The sequence below is a fragment of the Macaca nemestrina genome, chromosome 11, assembly GCF_043159975.1.
Source record: "Macaca nemestrina isolate mMacNem1 chromosome 11, mMacNem.hap1, whole genome shotgun sequence".
NCBI lineage: Eukaryota > Metazoa > Chordata > Mammalia > Primates > Cercopithecidae > Macaca > Macaca nemestrina.
In genome coordinates this window covers 23,198,081-23,223,629 of record NC_092135.1, presented here as the reverse complement: position 1 = coordinate 23,223,629, position 25,549 = coordinate 23,198,081, and the positions used below count along the sequence as shown (strand labels likewise).

The 25,549-nt window shown below is 36.4% G+C and overlaps 1 protein-coding gene and 1 long non-coding RNA gene across 6 annotated transcripts in view; one reads left to right on the top strand and one right to left on the bottom strand.

The window, feature by feature from the left end:
• Positions 1-25,345, bottom strand: part of LOC105492589 (histamine N-methyltransferase) — a 50,895-nt gene extending 25,550 nt beyond the window's left edge. Inside the window, exons 1-3 of one of the 4 annotated variants that reach the window (XM_071072675.1) lie at positions 22,316-22,582; positions 20,856-20,942; positions 19,490-19,542 (exon numbers count right to left, since the gene is read on the bottom strand). In XM_071072675.1, the coding sequence (XP_070928776.1) occupies positions 19,490-19,542; positions 20,856-20,942; positions 22,316-22,350 (175 nt within the window). In that variant the 5' untranslated portion in view covers positions 22,351-22,582. Of the gene's footprint in view, positions 1-19,489; positions 19,543-20,855; positions 22,142-22,161; positions 22,583-25,123 lie in introns of those variants that run through there. The other 3 variants (XM_071072676.1, XM_071072674.1, XM_071072673.1) reach the window with 3 other exon arrangements.
• LOC105492590 (uncharacterized) overlaps positions 9,780-25,549 on the top strand; it is a 79,348-nt gene continuing 63,578 nt past the window's right edge. For both annotated transcript variants that reach the window (XR_011609719.1, XR_011609720.1), the window contains exons 1-3: positions 9,780-9,882; positions 15,413-15,471; positions 23,897-23,944. This is a non-coding gene — a long non-coding RNA (uncharacterized lncRNA). The remainder of the gene's footprint in view (positions 9,883-15,412; positions 15,472-23,896; positions 23,945-25,549) is intronic.

Here is a 25,549-nt window from a genome sequence, read left to right as displayed (position 1 = left end):
TTGCCAAAGCTTGGAAGTAACCAAGATGTGTCGTTCAGCATATAAACTGATAAGTAAAAGAACAAACAAACAAAAAATCTGTGGTACATGCAGAAAATAGAACATCATTCAGCACAAGAAAGAAATGAGTTACTAAGCCATGAAAAGACATGGAAGAAACTTAAATGCATATCATTAACTGGAGGGAGCCAATCTGAAAAGCTTACATGCTGTATGATTTCAACTAGATGACACTGTGGAAAAGACAACATTATGGAAACAGTGAAAAGATCAGTGGTTGCCAGGGGGTGAGGGGTGGAGGTGAAGGGATGGAGCATAGTTGATTTTGGGGGCAGTAAAACTACTCTATATAATACTATAATGGTGGATACATGCCATTATACATTTGTTTAAATTCATGGAATACAACACCAAAAGTAAACCCTAAAGTAAACTATGAGCTTCTAGTAATTATGTGTCAATGAATGTTTATCAATTGTAGCAGACTGTAATTCTGGGAGGGAATATATATATAATGGGGAGACTATCCATGTTTGAGAGCAGGAGTTGTATGGGAAATCTCTGTACCTTGCTGTCAATTTATCTGCAAACCCTAAACTTCTCTTTAAAAAACCTTTCTTTAAAATAAAACAACAAGGACAAAAATATTTATTTTTATTTTTTTGAGACAGCCTTGCCCTGTTGCCCAGGCTAGAGTGCAGTGGTGCGATCTCGTCTCACTACAACCTCTGCCTCCCAGGTTTAAGTGATTCTCCTGCCTCAGCCTCCCAAGTAGCTGGGATTACAGACACATACCACCATGCCAGGCTAATTTTCATATTTTTAGTAGAGACGGGGTTTCACCATAATGGCCAGGCTGGTCTCGAACTCTTGACCTCTGGTGATCTGCCTACGTTGGCGTCCCAAAGTGCTGGGATTACAGGCGTGAGTAATCATGCCTCGCCAACCAAAAGATTTATATAATCCTCTTGCCTATAAAAAGGAAAGGGGGGTCAATAGTTCAGATCTGTCATATTATAGTCTTGTTTAACCATTTAACATTTAGTTCATTTAGTTTTAAGTATTATCTTTTCTTGAAACATTCACCCATGCTGTTTGCCATCCATCATCACTCAAAGTTTCTTCTTCCTTTATCTTCCTTTCCTGGCCATCAAGAAGTTTACTTTGTCTCTTCTGTCCCTACTGGCAATGCCCTTATGCAGGCCAAGATTATTCATCTTTGGACTGCAATAATATTCTAAAAGGTCAGCCTACCTCTGGTCTTGTATTCCTCAAAGCCCTTACCATGACAACCATTTTAAACACTGCTAAGCAAACCCATCACTTCCCTGCTTAAAATCTTCTAGTGACTATAAAATGCATGAAGGTCAAGCTGCTCCACTAAACATAGACTATCTGCCTGGCCCTTATTCTCATCTTTCACAGTTTTATATTCTGAAATTTGTGGCTCCAGAAGCCCTGAATTGCTTGCATTCTACCCTCTTTCCTTTATGTACCATCCTCTCCCATGCTTTCTCCTCTGCCTAAAAAGCTCTCCCTCACTTATTCACTTCAACTGGCTAACTCCTACACATCTAAAACTCTACCACTCATAGCTGATAATCTTAGTGGTCTTTCCCACAGAGCCCAGAAGCAGCATGAGAATCCTCCAGACACTACCCATCAATTGGCTGGAGCTGGCAAGACAGATAAAACACACTTGTCTTTACTGATCCAAATTACTGCTTTTCTTCATTTATATGATATACTAGCAAAGGCTTGGTTTCAATAAGTTTGTTAAAAATAACTAAGGATACTTAAATGCTGGATTGAATAACTGAGCTGGTTTGATCATTAATCACTGCACGCATATGAGAGGTTATTATACCCTATAGAACCATGAGCCATCAGAATAAGAGATTCAAAGTAAAAACAAAAAAACAAAAAACAAAAAAAACAAAAAACAGTGGCCATTTGTCCTTTCTAACTGAATCCTTCAGAGCAGGACCCACAAGGTTATGAATATGTTCCAGTATCAGGTATGAAGTGCTCTACAAATGCTTTCAGAGAGAACACAAGCCAAACTAATGTTTCAAAATAATGGCAGAAAGTAAACTAGACTTGAGTCAAATAATTCAGAAATTCTCAACACATTCAGGGGTAAGTGAAAAAAATGTGGAAGGCAACAATCTACTTTTATTGTACATTGCAAAACTTTCTAGGAATCTTAAACTTGAGATCCAGAAAATGGCATTTAAGGAGAGTAGGGCAATACATGCTCAGTTTATAGTCAGTCTCTTCCGACATGTGACCTCTCATGGTCATTGCTTGGTCATAACTCTGATGATTGAGGACTACTTAGTTTTGACCTCCTAAGGCCTTTAGATACAAACACACCAACAGCTGTTCGGGTTAACAAAAGCCCTATTAAGAAGTGACATTAAATGTTTCTCCCTAAAGAAACAAAGTCTACAGAATTTTCTGTGACAAATAAAGAAATAATTTTGATGATTAAACAAACTCTATTCAAACATAGCATAGTATTTTCTTTCTTTTTTTCTTTTCTCCCCTTTTGTGAATAGCAAGGCAAATTAATGATTTTTCAGTCTGTGCTTGTGATGATGATGCAACTGATTTTCTCAGTTGATCCCATGTGTGTAATTTTAGCAAAGTTGGGCAAATCCAAATATGTATCAGCATAAATCAATGCGATACAGAGCACTTAATTTCAATAAGCAATGTTTAGAAAGATATGCACCAAATTAAAATCAAGAGTTATCTAATGGTGACAGAATTGTAGGTTATTTTTAATTCTTTTTTGTTTATAATTTGAAATGTTTCTATAAAAATTTATTCAAATTAATTATTCTCGAAGTGTTCATCTCCCAGTTAGAAAACCTTTCTGTGATGCTTACTTTTATGTGTCATCTCTGCTGGGCCATGGGGTGCTCAGATATTTGGTTAAACATGATTCTGGATGTGTCCGTGAGGGTGTGTTTGGATGAGATTAATGTTTGAATTGGTAGACTGAGTAAAGCAGACTGCCTTTCCTCATGCAATCAATCCAAGAGCAGAAGAGAACAGCTTGAGCTGGAACTGGTCATTTCTGGCCTTCAAACTCAGACTGAAATATCCACCCTTGTTGAGTCTCAAGCCTTCAGGCCTGCTGGCTTTGAGACTGGAACTTACACCATGGGCTCTCCTGGGTCTCCAGCCTAATGATTGCAGATCTTGGGACTTGTCAGCCTTCATCATCACATGAGCTAATTCCTTATTTTACATATTAAGGGGTGTGTGTGTGTGTGTGTGTGTGTGTGTGTGTGTGTATATGTGTGTGTGTGTATATATGTGTGTGTGTATATATGTGTGTGTATATATATCTATGTATATATATTATATATAATATATTTTATAAATATATACTATATACAGGATATATACATATATATAATCTTGTTGGTTCTGCTTCTCCAGAGAACCCTGACTAATTACTACAGGTCTAAATTTATTCTGTTATTATTTTACATGCAAACGACTATCCCAAGGCATTTATCAACATATATGAAACAACTCACATTAGCAACAATTTGGCCTTTAGCTTACTGTAATCATTTAACCTCTCTACACTAATTACCATATTTACCACTAACACTAGTACCACATTTACCACTAAGTATCTAATTAAACATCTTTATTTTATTTTAATTAATTTTTTTTTTTTTTTTTTTTGAGATGGAGTCTCGCTCTCTCACCCAGGCTGGAGCGCAGTGGCGTGATCTTGGCTCACTGCAAGCTCCACCTCCTGGGTTCAAGGATACGTTGCAATGAGAGTTGTTCTCTCACATCCTGGAGGCTTACATTTGGTTTTATAAAATCACATGTATTTGATTTTAAAAGGCATGGCTGTATTATAGTAAACGTTAGTATACTGATGATGTGACTATACCTTATATCATATATGAACTTTATCTGGTGACTCCAAGAACTGGTCTTCTGAGTGGAAGACTTTCTGTTCTGGGTAAGTGCACTAGTAAAAGAGGCTACAAAATGAAATTTTTATTGCTTAAAATATATGGATAAGTAGGTAGACAGCTGATTAGATGGATGCATGAATGCACAGACAGACTCACAGACTGCTACTAGTAAGATAGTAATTGGGATGACTAGAAGAATAAACGTATGTAGGAAAGAGAGAAGTCATAACTTGGAAAAATAGGTTTTCTAGGTGCTCTGCTGTGACATTTAAAAAAGCATGTTTAAAGGGTAGGATGTGAAGATAGGCTGGAAGGAAATCCCTAACAAAAGCTCTACCAATCCTCTACTCTTTAGCTAGCACATTATGTGAAATCCTACTCTTAGGACACGGCTTCAAATTGAACATACACTTCCACTTACATTTTGATGGACATGCATTTCTGCTATTTGAGATCCCAAGGCAGTCAAGGGATAGAGTTAGAGCGGTTTTATACATTCTTAATTCTTTTTATTCTTTTAGTTTCGGTTCCTGTGGCACTGCCTTTAGCACACACCAATTTTGTCCATGCACATTTTAGGCAGATAGTGAGAAGTTGAGAGTCTTATGTGTCATGTCTCTTCTGTCTTAAACTGGTCTGTCATTATAAATTTATAATCCTAGTTTACTACTATTCAAAGGCAGAGAATAGAACTTCATGACATGATTGGTGTTATATCGTTTTATTAATCACATAATGATTATAATTAACTCATGCCAGCCCTAGCTAAATGGCCCAATCTTTTTTCTTTATCCTTATAGTGCTACCAGAATTCTGCATGCTTTTCATAGGGTATTTAAATCTCTCCTGAACTCATTTGCTCATCTACAAAATGGGAAAATATAACTCACAGTCACTCCTTACATCATATGGTAACTTTTAAAAAATGCTATTTTTATAAATTTTTTAAGTTTAATTTCTCTATGCCAAACTTATCGACAGTCTTCTATTGTAAAATCAGGACAACTGATTAATATAGTTAATTACCTCAAAAATTTAATTCCAATATTTACTTATTGTTCAGATTTTGAGATAACCAACAAGAACCAAAAATCAAAGCCTGAGACTAATTTGGGAATTTTGTGTGCTATACTGTCTTTCTTTCAATCATACACTAAGGATCCATTATATGCCAGGAAATGCCCACTGTTGGGCTTACAGAGATAATTTCTTTAAAAGTTAATAGGCACATTGACATTGCTCAAACTCACTAATAATCAGAGATGAAAATTAAAATGGCAATACAATATCATCTGATGCTCGTTGGACTTGTGAAACATCGGAAAGCTAAAGAATGCTAAGTAATGACAGGGATATTCAGATAGAGAAATTTCATCGAGGCCACTGAGAATATAGACTGGAGCAGCCACGATGGGGACTAATTTGGTAATACTTATTCAAATTAAATATATGCATAACCTATGACCCAGGAGTTCTGAATTGAGAATGTAATAAAAATGCATAAGCCAAAGAAATTCTCACATAGGTGGATAAGGAGATATCGAACCACGTTTACTACAGCATTGCTTGGGATAGAAGGGGGTTAGATGGAAAGTTATAAGGCAGAAAAATTGTGGTGGATGCACAACATTCAATATTCTGTAACAGTCAGAATGCAGAGATCAGATCAATACTTAGCAATACAGGTAATCTTCAGGGTATAGTACTTAGTGACAATGCAAGAAAGAGTAATCTATTGAGGGAAACCAGAATAGGTGACCTCGACATCTGCCTCTTTGACAAGAAAATTATTTTTGAGCTAAAGGCAATGAAGAAGCAGCAAACGGAGGGAAAATTTTCCCTATCCTCCTGCTTTTCTGCCTAAGGGCAGGATATAAATTCTCCTTTACTGGAGACAACTCTAAACTCTTACCAGCCCAGAGACAGCACCAGAGGAATCCGCAAACAAACTTACTCATATTTTCCACTCATATATTTACCTTCCCACAGTTTCCCAGCCTTGGAAGCCTAAAATAATTTTCCTTTGTCCTGTCATTTCCCCACAAATTTATTTTTTCTTGAAGGTGCTCTACAAGCCAGAGTTCCAAACCACCACTTCGAGTTACACTTCCATGGGGTTTATCCCATATGATGAGCACTGAACGTTAATAAACATGTTTGTTTCCATCTTATTAATCTATCTTTTGTTATAGGGATCCATCCCAACTAAGAATTCATGAGGGTTGAGGGGGAAATTTTTTTGTTCCCTACAATACATATTGTATATGTATATTGTATACACTATATGTATATTGTATAAAAATATACAATAGGAGAATAAAAATGTACAAATTGGTAATGGGAAACATAAAACACATTAAGTGCAATAAATTATAACAATGGTATAACGGAATTCTTCAGGGCAAAGAGTGAAAATACAAAGCCAGAGTTAGTGACTGTAGTGAGGACAAGGGAGGCTGAGTCCAAGGAGAAGAGCAGGAAATACTTTGTGGAGGATATGGAGGATATACCCCTTGGGCAAGTCTGTGTATTCTACTGTTAGCTCTCTTCCTGGTTTTGGGTGACTTACTTTAGACTACTTTAGGCTCTAGAACTTTCTCTATAATAATCATGAGCAACTACATAGGTTCTGCATGATATTTATGGATGAGGTTTTGGGATAATAGGAAAAAATCATGTGCGTCAGGAAAAATCCGACCTGGGCTTGGAGATCGGCTCCACCATCTATTACATGATGAAATGCATCTTAAACCATCTGAGCCTCAAAATATCTGAACTTCAACCCTTTCATTTTTAAAGGAAGTCCCCACAGAGTCTCCATGAGAATAAAATGCAATCACATATGTCAAGTGACTAGCAAAGTGTCTGGAAAATAATAAGCCTTCAGTAACTCTTAGCCCCTCTGTGATTCCGCTTCCAAAATAGATAGCACGTAGGCAGTTTATGTTATTATAGCATATAAAGGGAAAGAAAACTTTTTACTAAGCAATATCGAGGAGCAAATTTTTGGAAGCTAGCTGGTTATAAATTTCTTAAAAATTTAATAAATTTTAGTTTAATGAAAACTTGTTTTCTAATCAGCTGAATTGTGGATTTTTTTTTTTCACTCCTGTGTAATTTCCTACCAAACAGAATATGCTGGCTTTTTTATTTGGGAAGTTAATGAAAACTGAATTCTTAAAAATCTCCTTCCCTGTAAATCTCAATTTTTGGTACCACCCTGTCCCTCAAATCTGCCACAGCCATAGAATTAATTCCCGTGTCTCCATTCTGGGCTATGTTGAGTATTTTACTTAATTTTAAAGTCAGATATTTTTGTGGTTATAATATCCTGCTTTCACAAAAGCCGTATTTTAAATGCATCATACTTACATTCAGTGAAGGGCGGATAATTGAGATCTCTGAATGTGGAACTTGTAAGTTCAAAAACAAAGAAAAGGAAGTGTCTCATTTTCCAGACAACTATTCTCCACTCCCTGAAGTTCAAGGATACATTTAATAAGATAGAAGAGAAATGCTGCATTTTTTTTAAATCCAAAGACATTTAATTTAAAATGGAAAAAAAATTGTGAAAAGAAAAAATTAAGGCTGGGTGCAGTGGCTCCTGCCTGTAATCCCAGCACTTTGGGAGGGAGGCCTAGGCTGGTGGATCACTTGAGGCCAGGAGTTCATGACCAGCCTGGCCAACATGGTGAACTCTCTACTAAAAATACAAAAATTATCTGGGCGTGGTGGCGTGAGCCTGTAATCTCAGCTACTCAGGTGACTGAGGCACGAGAATCACTTGAGCCTGCGAGACAGAGGTTGCAGTGAGCCTAGATCGCGCCACTCCACTCCAACCTGGGTGACCCAGAAAGACTCCATTTCAAAATAGTAATAATAATAATAATAAGAAGAAGCCTATAGAAAGACAAAACAACTCAAATTTCTTATTCACCAGAATTATCCTATGCAAATGTGTGGGCCTCTCTGTCCTTTAAATTGCATATGTGTAAAATGGATATAAAATGGTTTATGTTATAGAGTTAGAGGCATTGTAAATATTACAGGCATTATATGGAGATAATTTACCACACAGTTCATGATATATAGTAATTACTCAAGAAAGTGAAGCTATTATACATTAATTCAACCAATTTTTTGAGCACCTACTAAATGTCAGGTTCTAACCACTGGAGATGTAGCAGTGAATAAAACCGGCAAAGAAAAAACCCCTATTTTTTATGGATGGTGAGAAGTCCCACAGAGAAAACCAAAGCAACAAAGAAAAGGGAAGCTGCAGTGTGAAGGCTTTGCAATTTTCAACTGTGTGGCCAAGTAGGCTTCAAGGAAAAGGTGACACTTAAAAGAGGCTAAAGGAAACTAGGAATGAGGGAAAGGAAGATGTGCCTTATTAAACGGGCAGCTCCAAATGGCAACTCGGAAGAGTGCTCATCATGTATCCTCATGCCTGGCTTGTCTTTCTGACAGGTCCTACACAAAATGAAACACGAATTCTGCTTGAGAACCCTGGAGCTTCCCCAGATGAGAAAATCTGCAGGTCAAGAAAATAGGGGATTAAAGACTGTGGCCATATCTCCTGCCATTCTATTTCAGCCTATCCCTACTTCATTTCTCATATCAAAATATATATTATCAGCAGGAAAAAATTAATTCTATTACATGTTGCATTAAGATTATTATCATTTTTGTTCCCTCTACTAGAATATCAGGCAGTAAAAAAAATGGTTTCTAGGAAGAGCGATTGCTCATGTAACTCCGTGCTTGGAGATGAGAGATAATTTCAGCTGTGGGTTTGCAGCCAGCGCAAGAATAATCTGGTTGTGAACTGCAATGTGAAAGATAGAAGATTCCTGACAAGATCCTTTCTTTTCTTTACTTCTCTCTTTCTCTCTCTCTCTCTCCCTCCAATCCCCTGGTACCTCAGTATTGAAGCAGTCTGTCTGTAGGAAAATATGAGTATAAAATATTAAAATAACTATAGAGTTTCAAGAAGGAGATTATAAATATAAATTCTTCGTCAAAAGGCTGTTGCCATTTGTTTTCACGTGTCTTTTGGCCCTTGGCCCAGGAAATCTACTGCCTAAGGGTTTTGCAACTGCAGGAAAAAATGTTCTACAAAACACACACTTAGAGAAAATGCTTCAAAGGGTGCTGAAGATTGAAATGTACAGATATTTGAAGGAAAACTCAGAAAAGATACATCAGATACCTCAAGAAACAGAGGATAACCACCATTCTCTTGATCAGCATCATCCTCACCATCCTCAGAGCTGAAGAATACTCGGTTCTAGGCACTGACAATCTAGGGGCTCTGAAGAAAAGCTCTGCTAATCTACAACATAGCTGAGATAGCTCTTTAAGTATTCGCACAGGTATAAAACCTTTACAGGGCCGGGCGCGGTGGCTCACGCCTGTAAACTCAGCACTTTGGGAGGCCGAGGTGGGAGGATCATGAGGTCAGGAGATCGAGACCATCCTGGCTAACACGGTGAAACCCCGTCTCTACCAAAAAATATTTAAAATTAGCCGGGCCTGGTGGCGGGCGCCTGTAGTCCCAGCTACTGGGGAGGCTGAGGCAGGAGAATGGCGTGAACCTGGGAGGCGGAGCTTGCCGTAAGCCCAGATCGCGCCACCGCACTCCAACCTGGGTGACAGAGGTAGACTACGTCACAAAACAAAAACAAAAACAAAAACAAAAAAACAAAAAAAACCCGTTACAGGTGAATCAAAACCTTCTGAAGAAAAGCTGTCAGGAAAACACACTTATTGGAGCAGGGCTTTGGGCTTCAGCTAATTAGCTGAAGATGAAGGGGAGGCCAGGGGGTCTAGTCCCTACCATCATCTCTCGTATATAAAACTATAGTTTTGTTTTTTTCTCTCTCTGGCTAAAAATTAATAATGCAGAAAACTCGGGACATAAAAAAAGGTAAAAAAGTAGAAAAGAAACATCTCATTGCTCCCTAAACTTTTATTTTTCTCCATTGATCAAATCAAGGTTTTTCTTAGTCTATCTAGGTGAGATTATTATGATGTATATAAATTATTTTGCCTTTCTCTTGAGTGTTAAACTATGAATATATCAAAATTTATTTTAATGTGTTATTTGTAGTGGCTATACTAAGGCCTTAAATGGACATGTGAAATAATTCATTTAATCATTAACCTTTCATATATAATATAAATAAAAGTATACATTTATGTAAAATACATTTATATTTGTATTTATATATACTTTATACATGGAAATATATATGGATATATGTTTATATGTGAAAATATAATTTTACATTTAATTTGTCTTATATATACATAAACTATACTTTATATATTATATACTATATATAACACATAATATATACTAACTATACTACATAACATATATAAACTATACTATATATTATACAATATACTATATTATATAATATAGTATGCTTATGCAGTATATGATATAAGTATATTATATAATGTATTACCAATTATATATTATATAATATATTACTTATATATAATATAATAGATCACCTATTTTGTGTATATTACCTATTATGTAATATGGAGTATACTTTATACTATATATTATATAAGACTATATTATATATTATATAATTATATTACATAATCATAAAGTATTATATAATACTATTATATATTATATACTATATTATATAATAGTATGTATAATACAATATAGTATAGTATATAATACTATATATAATATATAGTATATATAGTATTATATATAATATTATATACTATATAGTATATATTATATATACTATTTATTATATATGGTATTATGTATAATATATACTATATACTATAGTTATAACTATAGTATATATTATATACTATATATACTATATTATATATAATATAGTTATACTATATAAAATAGTATATATAGTATTATATGTAATATATACTATATATGCTATATAATATAATTATACTATAAAATACTATATTATATATTATATAATAATTATATAATGCTATTTATATTTATATAAATATAATGACATTATATAATTATAATTATATAATGCTATATTATATAATTATATTATAAATAGTATAGTATAGGTAATATAGACACATATAACTATAGTATAGTTAATATAAACACATGTAAATATACTTAAAATTGACTGTCGTCAGTCTCATATATACTTTTAGATGTTTTGCTATTGTGAGGAGACTGAAAATCAGCCATAAATTTTTTTGCAAAAATATTAATTTTTTAAAGTTAATCCGCATAATGGAAATTAATGATTGGAATAAGACTCTTGATCTGTGATGATATTTTTAAAAACAGTGATAAACAACAACAACAACAACAACAAAAAGCCCAAGTACAACGGTGGCAGGTGCTCAGAAAGGATGCAGGCTGAAAAACTGTAGCACAGTCCTAGCAGCCCTCCTGGACTGGCAAAGTCAGGCCAGTTGCTGGAGCTCTGGAGATGGGGGGTGGGGAGGCAAGTCAGGATGTCCAGGAGAAAGCACTGAAGCAATATCTGGGACTGCGGTAATATGGAAGAAAAGTAGCTGTTTATCAAGAATTTCAATATTTTTAACAACCAGCAGGGTCAGGCCAGGACATATTAGATGAAAATCAGAACTGTTCTTGCCATAGAATGCCAAATTACTTTCAGGGAAATTTTAATTTCATATCCTTACCTTTTGCACATGAAAGCTTCCATATCATTGTAACCTCATCAGTATTATATATTATTGATTTTTAAGTCTTCTTGAATTATTCTTAGTAAACATTTGAACTTTCCTTTTTTAATATTTTGAATAAATATATTATTAGCTAATTAACCAAATATTTTTTCATTATTTTTCTTAGATTGTTATTGTTAAAAGAGATCAAGCTGAAGGAGACCCAGGGAATTGATCTCAAGCCCTGTAACCTCCCCAATTCCCTTCAGGCATATATTATTAGGTTCACCATCTATAAAATGAAGATAACAACAGGTCGCCTATACCAGAGTTACATGACTGTGTATATTAAATTGCAAAGTTTTATTCAGTGTGACTGTCAAGAGGAAACTTACTCACTAATTAAGACACCGCAGACCAAAATTGCACAAAAACTGGCAAGATACAAATTTGTCCTTCAGCAAAATTACAGATAAACACATGCCATGGACTTTTATGTAGATTGTAAATAATCAAAATTGGGAATGGAAAACACTCTAACATTAACAAAAACAAAACAAAATGAGAACCTACCATATTGCTTTTTTTCTGTGTCACCTGTATAAGCCCATTGCTGCATTCTTATTAATTCTAAGGCTTTAGAACTAAGTTTATTTGCTTTTGTAAGTATACAGTCATTTAATCTGCAATGATAGTTTTGTCCTCACTTGGTTCATTATCCCTTGTTATGCTGTTTCAAACCTTATTGAATTAGCCAAAACAATCTTGTTTGCTCTACTTCTAATGACAATCACTCTGGTGTTCTAACACTATGTTCCATTCTCTCAAATCTGTAACTCGCCGGGCGCGGTGGCTCAAGCCTGTAATCCCAGCACTTTGGGAGGCCGAGACGGGCGGATCACGAGGTCAGGAGATCGAGACCATCCTGGCTAACACGGTGAAACCCCGTCTCTCCTAAAAATACAAAAAACTAGCCGGGCGAGGTGGCGGGCGCCTGTGGTCCCGGCTACTCGGGAGGCTGAGGCCGGAGAATGGCGTGAACCCGGGAGGCGGAGCTTGCAGTGAGCTGAGATCCGGCCACTGCACTCCAGCCTGGGCAGCAGAGCGAGACTCCGCCTCAAAAAAAAAAAAAAAAAAAAAAAAAATCTGTAACTCATCTGTCTTTAACAATACCTCAATGTTCACTGAAAGTTTTAAATACAATACAATGGGGTAAACAATTTTGGTAAAATTGTTTATGAAGAATATTTTATTTCTAATTATATATTTAATAAATGCCTTTAATAAAATGATGCCCCAAACTATAACTGCGTTTATCTAAAGTAGTTCTAAATCTTGTGGATTAGTTTATGATTATAATCTATAACCTTCTGATAAAGGAGTAACTGCTATGATGCTGTGTATAAGTACATTAGTTTTTACTTATTTTTCATTATAAGCAATTAAAATCCATTCCCAAAGTTGTCTGCAGGTCTAGAAACCCCACTAGAATACCACTTCCTCAATACAACAAACATGGTAATAGCCACACTACTCTGAAAAAAATTCCTACCTCTTCTCTAGAAGGTGACTCATAAAGAAGATTTCAAGACTCAAAGCACATTTAATGGCCCAAACACACAAGAAATCAGCGCCTGAGTCCCTTCCATAACATATCTGTAAAGTATTTCTCCAACCTATGCTGACACCACTAGAATGACAGATAACTTTTTATCTCCCAAGGAGTGGAAGTTATTTTCTATTTATGGACAGGTTTCATCATTAACATGCTCTTTTTCTTTCTTTCTTTCTTTTTTAGATGGAGTCTTGCTCTGTCGCCCATGCTGGAGGGCAATGGCCTGATCTCGGCTCACTGCAACCTCCTCCTCCCGGGTTCAAGCAATTCTCCTGCCTCAGCCTCCCAAGTAGCTGGGATTACAGGCGTGTGCCGCCACGCCCAACTGATTTTTGTATTTATAGAAGAGCCGGGGTTTCACTATATTGGCCAGGCTAGTCTCGAACTCCTGACCTAGCAGGTGATCCGCCTACCTCGGCCTCCCAAAGTGCTGGGATTACAGGCGTGAGCCACCAGGCCCGGCCAACATGCTCTTACACTGAGCCAAGAAATCAGTCTCTGAAGCTTTCAACCATTGGCCCTTTGAGGGCAAATATTCTATTGTTTGCCCATCAGAAAATATACAAAAATGGCAATAAGCACAATCAAATTCTTTTTTCCAAGCAAAAAATACCTCAGTTCCCTACATTTTCTCACACATTTTAAATTTGTTGATCTGTACTGTTGGCTTACTATGGATCACTGGTAAGTATTAACCTTTGCTTCCTGCCACCTCCTAGTTTCTAAACCTGACACACTGGATCTTCCAGTTCCTACTTGAATTACATTCATTCTATTGTTGTCCAATCAGCTTAAAGTATTAAGCTTCTGTGTTACCTTAACATGTCATTTATGAAAGGAGGCAAGATTAGGCCGGGCGCGGTGGCTCAAGCCTGTAATCCCAGCACTTTGGGAGGCAGAGGCGGGCGGATCACGAGGTCAGGAGATCGAGACCATCCTGGCTAACACGGTGAAACCCCGTCTCTACTAAAAATTAAAAAAAAAAAAAAAACTAGCCGGGCGCGGTGGCGGGCGCCTGTAGTCCCAGCTACTCGGGAGGCTGAGGCAGGAGAATGGCGTAAACCCGGGAGGCGGAGCTTGCAGTGAGCTGAGATCCGGCCACTGCACTCCAGCCTGGGTGACAGAGCAAGACTCCGTCTCAAAAAAAAAAAAAAAAAAAAAAAAATGAAAGGAGGCAAGATTAATAATCTGATAAGGTTAGATTGTCAAATAGCTAGTCATTGCTAAATACCTAATTTCTCTTTGTGAAAGGAAAATAAAATCTTGGGACTCCAAACTCACTATGTTAAAAGGAAGAGTTACACTTGAGAACTGGGTCACGCAAAATCTGCCTTCCCTTTTGTATGTAAACAGATAGGTGCAATGATAGAAGACCACTGTTTCTCCAGGTGGCCACCCTCCTTTTACATATAATTTGTGGATTCAGTGAGTACTAATCAAACCCTCACAAGAAAGTGACCACTTACCTCACTACCTACCCTCCCTATTACTTTCTTTCCTCCTTTTCTCCTGCTTCTTTTCCCCCTTTAAATACTGAAGCCCTCAAACACCTCTTTGGAAAAAGCACAGATCACAGATGCTACTGCAACCTGTGTCTCTTTTTCTCAGTTGCATCCTCAATCTTGGTAAAATAAACCTCTAAATTGATAGAGAGCTGTCTCAGACACTTTCTCCCTTAGCAAGTTAAGAATTAATTATTAAATCTGTTTAGTGCAATTTGTTGGACTGCACTAAAGTCAAGAGATCTGGGTTTTGTTCTGCCTTGTTGGTCCCCAGGTTTCTTATTTGTGAAGTGAGAGTGTTGATGGTCTCTTAAGTTTCTTTTAGGTTTTAACGCCTGTAGAAATGCTGGTGTCTATATGCTGCAGAACAAGAGAACCATCAAACTGCTCTCAACATATGTCAGAAAAATTTTGACAAAAAATATTATGAGGGTTGATAACACCTGTATTTCATATGTGAGTTGCTTGGGTGGATTAAAAAATTATAAATGTAAATGCAATTATTGGTATGGCAATGATATAGTGGCTGAGTTAGTATACAATAGGTTAATGAAAATAGAAGCAGGAAGCTGGATTAAATGTGATTATTTGAGTTGTAGTTCTTTCTCTTAAAAAATTTTCTGGCATTTGAACATAAGAACCAAATAGTGAGAAAGATAAAACGATTATCCTTTCAGCAGAGCCCAGAGCAAGGAGAACACATTGGCCATGACTGCTTTCCGGAACATTGTTTCAGGTATAAATATATGCACTGTAAATTAATGCTAAAGAATGCTAATTCTCTCTTACCAAAAAGAATATGAGTTTTTTTTTTTTCCCATGTACCATCTAGCATGAAGGCAACACTCATTACAAGTTGAATATAATGAACACCCATTGAGTGGTTTTATTTATGGGACCACCAATGCTGATGGACCCAAAAGTATGTTCTATGAGATTTAGAATATATGCATTACTCTCAAAACCTAAAAACAATTGCAGAAATTAACAACATGAATACTTCAAGACCCTGAATAAAGCAATTCTGGCCACTCATTGTGTCTCATTAAAGCACACAAGCTCATATACATGAACATACATGCATAACTTTACACTTCCCAGTTTGTTCTCTGTAAAAGTTACATGGTCTGTTTTTCTGTTCATGGTTTGTTTTCCTCTCTTTATTCCTATTGGGTTCATATAATATTTATTTCATACATTTTCCTAACATTAGAATGCAAAATCTATGGATAACAGTGTTATTTATCAGTTATATTTATTGCTATGGAAGATGACTCAAAGAGTTTGCCATTTATTTCCTTTCTTTTGAATTTCTCAGAGCCCTAATAATTGCTTGGCTTCTAAACTGAAGTGCCAAGCAGCTTTTGCAAAAACCTTACATTCTCTCTTAAACTATGAAAACTCTTTCCACACAAACACCAGACTCAAGAGAAGTTAATTGATAGGGCATATGTGCATCCCCTCCCTGTTCATGTTTCTGAAAAAAATCAAATAGACCCCCCCACCTCAAAACATGATAATTAAGTGGTATAAAAGTAGCAATTTCATCTAGGAAGGCTTTTAGCTGGTTTGCTTTTGTGTGTTTTTGAAGCACGGTGGGAGAAGTGGTAGCACCATTATGAATGCTTAGAGAATATTTGCACCAAAGCCATGTGCCTACCTATCTGTGCAAACAAGGAAAGAAAATTGAGGTAGTAAAACCTGTAAACTAAGACAGAAATGGGACCCTATGAGATGCATTACAGGAGCTGAGCACAAAGGACTGAACAGGATCAACGGCTTCATTTGCTAGGGACTGGAGTTTAATGAATGATTTGGAAGGATACTCAAGCCATGGGACAATACAAAACTTTCAGGCACCCTGTAGATCATAAAATATGTGGGGAGATCATTTCTCTAAGGCAAGGATACAAAGTTCCTTGCTGTATAGTAACGCATTGTTCTGCCTGATGCTTGCAGTCAGGCCAATAATAGGTGATTAGATAACCATCTCTCAGTTGCTACATGAGCACTCAAACTAACTGAAGTAGAGTGTCCTCTCCTCTCAAAACACTGGTTTTTCAAGCAACAGACACCTAGACCTAGGGATTTTAAATGCATTGCTTTTGATTTCATATAACTTAGTTGGGTAGTGAAAGCTAAGTATATATAACTTGAATTTTTCTTGGAGTTTTTTTTACATTTCTGATTGATTTCTTATGAAAAGTGACCTTAAAGGGCACCCACATTCTCCCCAAGGCAGAGCTTGTTATTAATACGTTAGTAGGGCTCAGTAGGAAGAACTCCAAAAGTTGCTCCCTTTATTTTGTTAAGTTCTCTCTATCAGCTTCTATGTGCACCTTTATGTAAGGACTCACCGTGCAGGCCAAATGTTCTTTTCTCTAGATAGCTTATAAGCATCTGGATAAATTTGCATTAGAAATTCAATTAACTTTATATTAAAAGGTCAATTAACTTGGCCATGATAGAGATTGTTTTTAATTACTTTTTCTTGTAGGGCTTCTCTTCTTGTCCAAGCACAAGTGACACTATCAAATGATAGTCTCATTGCCTGTTGGTTACCTGAAACTCATATCCAAAACACACAGGAAATAACTGTCTTGGTTAAGTGAATTAATAAGACATTCTTTAGACAATTCATAAGTATTATAATTTTGGGGACTTAAAGTATCCGTAACCAATAACAAAGTATTTAAGCTTAAATACCCTCCATGGTATTGTTCATGACAATCCCCTTCATTGTCTGTCTTTGTTGGTTTCTATTTTCTTGGTGAAAGATGATAATAAAGTAAAATGATTTGAAGGATTAGTTCTTATTACACTATATCACAGTGTATTTCAAGAAAAATTAACAAATAATGACATTACAAATCTGTGATCTCTGTCAGGCATGGTGGCTTATGCCTGCAATCTCAGCACTTTGGGAGGCCAAGGCAGGCAAATCACTCAAGGTCAGGAGTTCAAGACCAGCCTGGCCAACATGGTGAAACCCCATCTCTACTAAAAAATACAAAAATTAGCCTGGTGTGGTGGCAGGTTCCTATAATCCCAGCTACTTGGGAGGCTGAGGCAGGGAGAACTGCTTGAACCCGGGAGTCAGAGGTTGCAGTGAGCCAAGATCATGCCACTGCACTCTAGCCTGGGCAACAGAGTGAGATTCCATCTCAAAAAACAAACAAACAAAAAAACAAAAAATCAGTGATCTCATTTCATTAGAGAGCTCTTAGTTATCTTTGTGTTAATATGAGCCACAATTCAACTCATTCATGGGGCACTAGAACACTTATACTTAAGAGGTTCAAGGGATTACCACTTGGCATTAAGTTACAAGTGGCAATAGGGTCCACTTGATATTAAATTGTAACCATTATTGAACTATCACTCAGGCAAAATAAAATAACTAAAGATAAATATATCAATAATATATCTACATATTTGATACATTAATGCATTAACCCAAACTTCCAGATGAGTAGCAACTTAAAAATGAAGCAAACACTGTTCAGGAGTTGATATGAGGAAAAGTCTTGAGATGAAACTTATTTCACTTTTGCAGAAGAGAATAGCCTTCACCCTCCAGAAGCAATAAGATGTCCTAAGCACTTTGTAAATGCTACCTATATCACTCTCACTACAACCTTATAAGATAAAATTCATTGTTCTCATTTTACTGATGTTTCAGCCAAGATCATACAGTTCATTGGAGGCTGAGTTACCTGTGTTCATCTACCTTTCCAGACTTTCAATTTTCCCCTAGAATGAAAACGCTGGATCTAAAAGTAATGAGACTATAAAATGCCTGTAAAAGGGTGCTTAGGGCTGGGTGTGGTGGCTCACGCCTATAATCCCAGCACTTTGGGAGGCCAAAGTGAGTGGATTATGAGGTCAGGAGTTCAAGACCAGCCTGGCCAAGATTGTGAAACCCCGTCTCTATTAAAAATACAAAATTTAGCCAGGTGCGGTGGTTGGCGCCTATAATCCCAGCTACTCAGGATGCTGAGACAAGACAATTGCTTGAACCCGGGAGGTGGAGGTTGCAGTGAGCCAAGATTGCACAACTGCACACTCCAGGCTGGGCGACAGAGTGAGACTCCGTTAAAAAAAAAACTGGCGGGTGCTTAGGAGTGTTCTGAATGCTAGAGGTAATTCTAAGCATTCAGTTTTAGAACTAAGAGGAAGGGAACAGATTAGGCCCATGGCACTCAAAGAATGTGTCCACAAGAGTATAAATTAACTCTGTCGTTGAGCACAATTTTTCCCCTTGGTGAGACTTTCTCAATGAAAAAAGCTATGCATCCGTTTATATTCCAGTTTATATTCCAGTGCATATTTCTAATCTTCACATGGACAAATAACAGTTTGAAAAGCAGTAACCAGTCCATGAACAAGGCTTTAAGTGGCAGAAGCTTAAGAAGCTTCTTATGAGATTTTCCTTTCCTGCGAGTATTTTAATCATTTTGGATAAGAGTTATCCTTAAAGTTATCCTATTTGATTTTTCATTTATCAAAAGAATAAGTCACATCCCTTTTTCACAATAGAGATAGTAATGAAGGCTAGTATCCTATACCCTATAAATCTCTGGGGGCATTAATGTTAGTTGAAGTAATATTGCTAGTTTTAATAAGCTGATTTCTTCCAACAGCAAAAAGAAAAAAAAAGAAAAAGAAACCTTCCTTAAAAAATGAACAATATTGTCATCACACAGCATAATGTTTGAAGTGAAATATAAACTTTAAAAATATATTATTCATACCTGCACCTCCGCCTATGCTTAGAATCTTAATTTCTGATTTTGTGTCTCCAATCCTGAAAGAAAAAATTATGTAGTTTTAGAAAAATGTGTTAGGTGCTTTGTGAAATCTGATTATCTAGTCTAGTGTTGAAGAGAACAGACTAAAAATACAATGAATGAAAACTAGGCCAACATGAAAGTTCCCAATTATACCAGTTACATTGCCATCTTTAGAGTATATTTCAAAATACAGGTTATATTCATTAACAATCTTGAACTGGGAGACTTGGAAATGGCAGTAATTACATCTCAGAGGTAGAAAATGCCATTTGTTTGAATATTGTTTGGAGAACAAGAATAGAAAAAGTGGAGTTTTGAGTCTGGTAATATAATAAGCCACCCATCGTAGACAGGGAAAAGGCTCAGGTGGTTCCCACTATCTATAATGTCTGCCTTCTTTCCTCCCCCACCCCTTTTTTTTTAACCTTCCTTTTAATGAACAAATGTTTATTAAACATGTATTATGTGTATTCTATCCTAGGCATTAAAAAAACAGATATCACTTTGCTCTCAAAATGAAATGTGAGATAATAAAGCCCTGAATTATGACTCAGATACTAGAAATAGAATGAAGTAGATAGATTGGGAAATAAGCCAGTAGAACTTGCTGTTAGATTGATGTGAAGACGTAAGAAAAAAAAAATATGAGCGTGCAATGACTTCCCTGTTTCAGGCTTGGATGACTGGGCAGAGGGTGATGCCAAAAAGGAAGCTGAGAAATATAGTTTGGCAGCAAACTTATGTTTTGTCAGGGCTTTTTAAAAAAATAAACACGAATTCGGCAAACATTTGAATTTGCAAGATTTAAGCTGGGAGAAGAGAAATCAGGGTCAGTGATGTATTCTGGAGAATCATCATCATAAAGTAATGGTCAATGCTAGAAGAGTAGATTCCATCACCCAAAGATATTGCAGAGTTAGAGTAGTAGTGGATGGTGATGCAATACCAACTTCTAAAGATAACTGGATTGTGAAGAATACACAAAGAAGACAGAGAAGAAAAGAAAGCACAGAGAAGTACTAGAGTAACTGGAGGCAGAGAAAGCCCTTAGTCGTGGCAAAAGCAGCAGAGTGTACTACTTAAAAAAGGAAAAATCTATACCAAATTTGGCAATATAAGTGTCTTTAATAATAGCAGTTTTAAAAGAAGACTGAAGACTGCAGTCAGATGGCAATGGGATTAAAAGTGAGCTCAAAAATGAGGAAGCAGATCTGGAGTCTGTTGAAAAAGGATGAAAGAGAGAAGGAAAAGAGATGACTGTTACAGGGGAACCATGAAGGGAAAAGGATGGTGTTTGTTTCTTTGGACTGTGGGGTGGTAAACAAACCTGTGTTTTCTCTTCATTGCAAAAGCTTGCACAGTCACAGGATGGGAACAAAGGTTGAAGTAAGGTTCTAAAGGAATCTTGCAAAATCTAGGATCAAGAACACCTATAAATGAGTTGCCTTTTTCAGTTCTAATTATCCTCCAGTTCATAATCCTGCATCCTAACACATCCATTTCTATCTTAACCTTTTGTTCATTCTTTAAAATGCTTACATCTATGACAGCATAGGGAGGCTATGAAGCAGAGGACCCAAGTTGAAATCCCAGGTTACTGATATGTTACCTTGAGCAAGTTATTTGACATCTCTGTGAAATAAGATAATAATATCACCTCTCTTGTAGGATTATTAGTAACTGTTTCTAATTCATGGAGAAATTGTGAGGATTCAATTATTTAATTCATGTAAAGTTCTTAGAAATGTAACTGCACATGACAAGCACTCCACATATATTAGAAATTATTATGATTCTAGGCACATGTAAGTGACTTATGTGAATCACCTCTTTGAATCCTTAAAATTCCTCTATGAGTTAGATACTATTATTCATCCCATTTCACATATTATAATGACATCAAATAATTATTGAAAACTTACTATTTTCTAGCCAAGGATTTAAAAGTTTTATATGCAGCACCAATAACCAAGTTTACTATTTATAGTTATATACTATAATTTTTCCTGCCCCCAAGCTCTGCCCCACCATCTACCCCCAAATAGGGGATTGAAGAATTCCTCTATAGGGAAACAAATCATCTCAGTAATAAAGTTAACATGATTTTATATCTGAGGATCACCCAGGAAAGAGCTGAGTCCACAATTACTCAGTGAGCTACTCACTCAACAAACCCTGCCCTGACTTACACAAAGAGAATCTAACTACCTTTTAGTGCGTCATTATTTGATTGAACAGAAAACCAAGGCTCATTAGGCAGTTGGGGAGCTGTCAAACATAAGAAACAGAGACTGAAAGAGGCAGAGAGAGCAGAGGAACATTTTGTAATGAATAAGAAGGTATTACGTCTGAGAATGATGAAAAGAATGCTATAGAAAACATTCTTGGAAATTAAAAGTATAATAGTAAAAAATTAATAGATGGGCTGAAAGAGAAAGTCATAGCAAACTGGAAATACAAGAAAATTAGGTAATCAATCCAGGAGGTATTTGATGAGTAAAAGTTTCAGAAAAAGAAAACAGAGGGGAGGAATGATTACCAAAGTTCCTCATAACTGAAGGTTCTGAATCTCAACCGAAATAGCCCAGGGAGTACCCACAAAATGGGTGAAAAGGAACCATTTCACAACTCACTATTTTAAAATTTCAGAGTACTAGAGATAAGATTCTAAAAAGTTCAAAATAGGGAAAACAAAACACATAATGTGAAGTTATTCCACAACCCAAGGATGAGAATTTTGAGTAGCATTTGATTTCTTTTTTTCTCTTGTGTGAGACAGGGTCTCACTCTGTCATCTCGACTGAGTGCAGTGTCGCAATCATGTCTCACTGAAGCCTTGATCTCCCGGATTTAAGCAATCTTCCTACTTCAGCTTCTGGAGTAGCCAGTGCTACAGGTGCACGCCACCTTGTTCAGCTAATTTTTTTTACTTTTTCTGTAGAGATGGGATCTTGCTGTGTTGCCCAGGCTTGTCTCAAACTCCTGGGCTCAAGTAATCTTCCTGCCTCAGTCTCCCAAAGTGCTGAGATTACAGGCACGAACCAACACACCTGGCCAGTATTTTATTTGTTAACAGCAATTCTGGTATCTAAAAGACAATGTAAAAGTACCTTTAGATGTATGATACAAAACCATTTTCAGTATACAGTTCTATATCCAGTCAAACTGTCTAACTCCGATGAACATAGAACCAAGGGATTTTTAAACATCCAAAATCTCAAAAAGTTTACCTCTCATTCACTCTTAAAGCTTTTAAAGAATTAGTTCAGGAAACAAAGGACTGAGGAAACAAAGAAAAGAAAGGCATGAGATACAGAATCAGGAAATCAAATACTTCAGAAAGAAAATGATTCTCAGAAAGTAAAATAACCCCCCTCCTTAATAGTTGTATAGCAGGCCAAAGCAGATCTTCCTAAACCGAAAAAAATAACAGAAGGCTTCAGAAAAGTTGTTCCCTTGGGGTAAAATAAACAGATTCCTTGATATGTTTGCATATATTGAGATGAGATTAGTATATCTGCTTCGGAATCAAGGTAGTAATAGGTACATAGAGAACTAAGAAAAGAAACCAAAATTAAGGCAATAGTCAACTCTAGGGAAAACAAAAAGTTGTACATAAAAGGAAATGTAAGCATAGTATAATATATTGCTTAATTATTAATAATATGTACATAGGCAAAATAACATAAACACTCAAATTATTTAACCAAAATTTTGACTAAATATAGTGACATGAAAGGGTGGGAAATACGCATGCTAATTAGCTAGTTTAGTACAGCAAAATGAAGAAATAGAAAAATAACATGTTATTTTGAATTATGAAAGAAAATTCCATAAATAACTAAAAGATTTCAAAGTGCTGAAAGTGGTTGCTTCTGGAGAGTGAGAATCAAGAATGGAGTGGGTGGGATTTGTTATAGGCCCCACCCACTTTAGAACCATTTGATTGTTTTTAGAACCATTTGATGTTTTAAAATATGAGCACGTCTTGCTTTAATAAAAATTTAATAGGCTCGCTCCATACTCAATTAGCACAGTGAGCCACCAACTCAACAAACCCTGCCCTAACATACACAAAGCGTATCCTAATCACGTTTTGGTACTTCATAACTCATAGACAACTTTAAGCAACAATTTTAAAGGTTCTTCAGCTAAATCTTATTTCAAACACTACCTTCAGGAAAAAATTACTTTTTAAATAAATGACACTGAGTCTGATCATTCCTAACTATATACTATTGTTAAAAGACAGTGTGCCCTTAAAAATTCTTTAGTCTTTCACAGATTTTATAATATTTCCAGTTAGATTTAAACTTTGAAGATAAGGAAGGGGTCATTCATCATTTATTACGTTATCTCCATCCACAGCACCTCTTCAAACCAAACTCTGTATGGCTGAAGAAAACCAAGGATCTGGTAAGCTACAGACATGAGCAATACTTTTGGTACTGGAAAAGAATTGAGAAATTAGCTCATTACCTTTAACTTTAGAAGTGAGCAAGGAAACCCAAAGAGGTTAACTATAATTAGTTCCTAGATAAGAAGTTATCTGTATTTGCCATCTGCTTTGATGTTTGGCATCCTTATCCTATTATATATTAATTTTTAATATATAGTATCCTATTTTTTTAAAGCTAACATTTAAAATCTGAATCATGTTAAATAGAAAGGGAAATAAAATTTTATATACATCTAATAATGCCTGCTCTGGTCAGACGTAGGTACTGCCCTGGTGAAAGAATTTCAGGCCTATAATAGAGAAATTTAGCAAAAGATAAAATACCACTTTCCTTTGCTGTTTGCAAATTGGATCCATAGTCATTTCTTCCCAGTTTTCCATTATTATTTCCTGAAGCAGAGTGAGTTACAGCAAATCACCCCTAGATAGGTGATTTGATTATCTTTAGCATGTGGAATCTGTTACTCTCATAATGCTTATCAGCTCTGACACAAATTGAATACATTAATCACCCCAAAAAAGAACTCTGCAAGAAGGATAGGAACCAGTGAGTTTCACTGATAATGGGAAAATGGTTCTTTTTTTAAGGAACACGTTGCTAATATTAAGTTGAAAGAAAAAGACAATTTTGGGGAAGAGAGTGATAACTATAACAATGGATAAGGAAAATGAATTTAAATGGATATTATGAGAACTGAGGGACTCAGTCCTCAGGGCAAATCTTACTTTGGCAATTATTTATATTTGATTCTAATGAAAAGTATACCAGACTCCCTTTGGGCCTTTTCGGGGATGTAAAATTTGGAGAAGGGCTGAAAAGTCTGAGTTCGAAGATTAGCATCTTATCTTTTTCCAAATGAACATGGATTTGTGCCTTCAAATGGTTAACACTTATCTGTATGCAGCTGGAAATACAGCACAAAAGGGAGGCTTTAAGTGTTTAAAGCAAACGTAGAACCAAAGCACTGCAGGAGAAAGGCAGGGCAGGGCAGCGAGGAGGGGGACGAGGGGGAGTTGCTATCAGTAACTCGCCCTTATCCCCGTGCCCAGCCTGCTAGGCTGAGCTAGACCCATCTATCACTGACGCACAGCGAGTCTCAGGCTTGTCCCTTTGACAACAACGTCCCTTTTGTTACCTTGCTATTATGCCTGGCAGCTTCTTGTCCATGAATTCCTGCATGCACTGGTGTTCCGTGGAATGGCTGAGAAACCTCCGGAAAGATTCAACATATCTCCCGTGGTCAGAAAACAAGCTCCTCATGGAAGATGCCATGTTTGGTTTTCTGAGAAAGACAGAGTGGGAAGCAAGGTTTAACTTCCCCTCCTTCTCTTCCCAGTTCCCTCATTCTTTCCCCACCCCCACCAGTTTCTATCCAAAAAAAAAAAAAAAAAAACGCTAAGCTTGTTTTGAATTTAACATGCACCAAAGGCTGGCGTGCAGAGCTCATTACTGACTCAATATTTGAACAGCACTTTGCACTGATACTTTAACCCCTACACGGTTGTTTTATAAGAAATAGAAGTACTAAAGCAAGGCTGTAAATACACTGCTAAAACTTTTC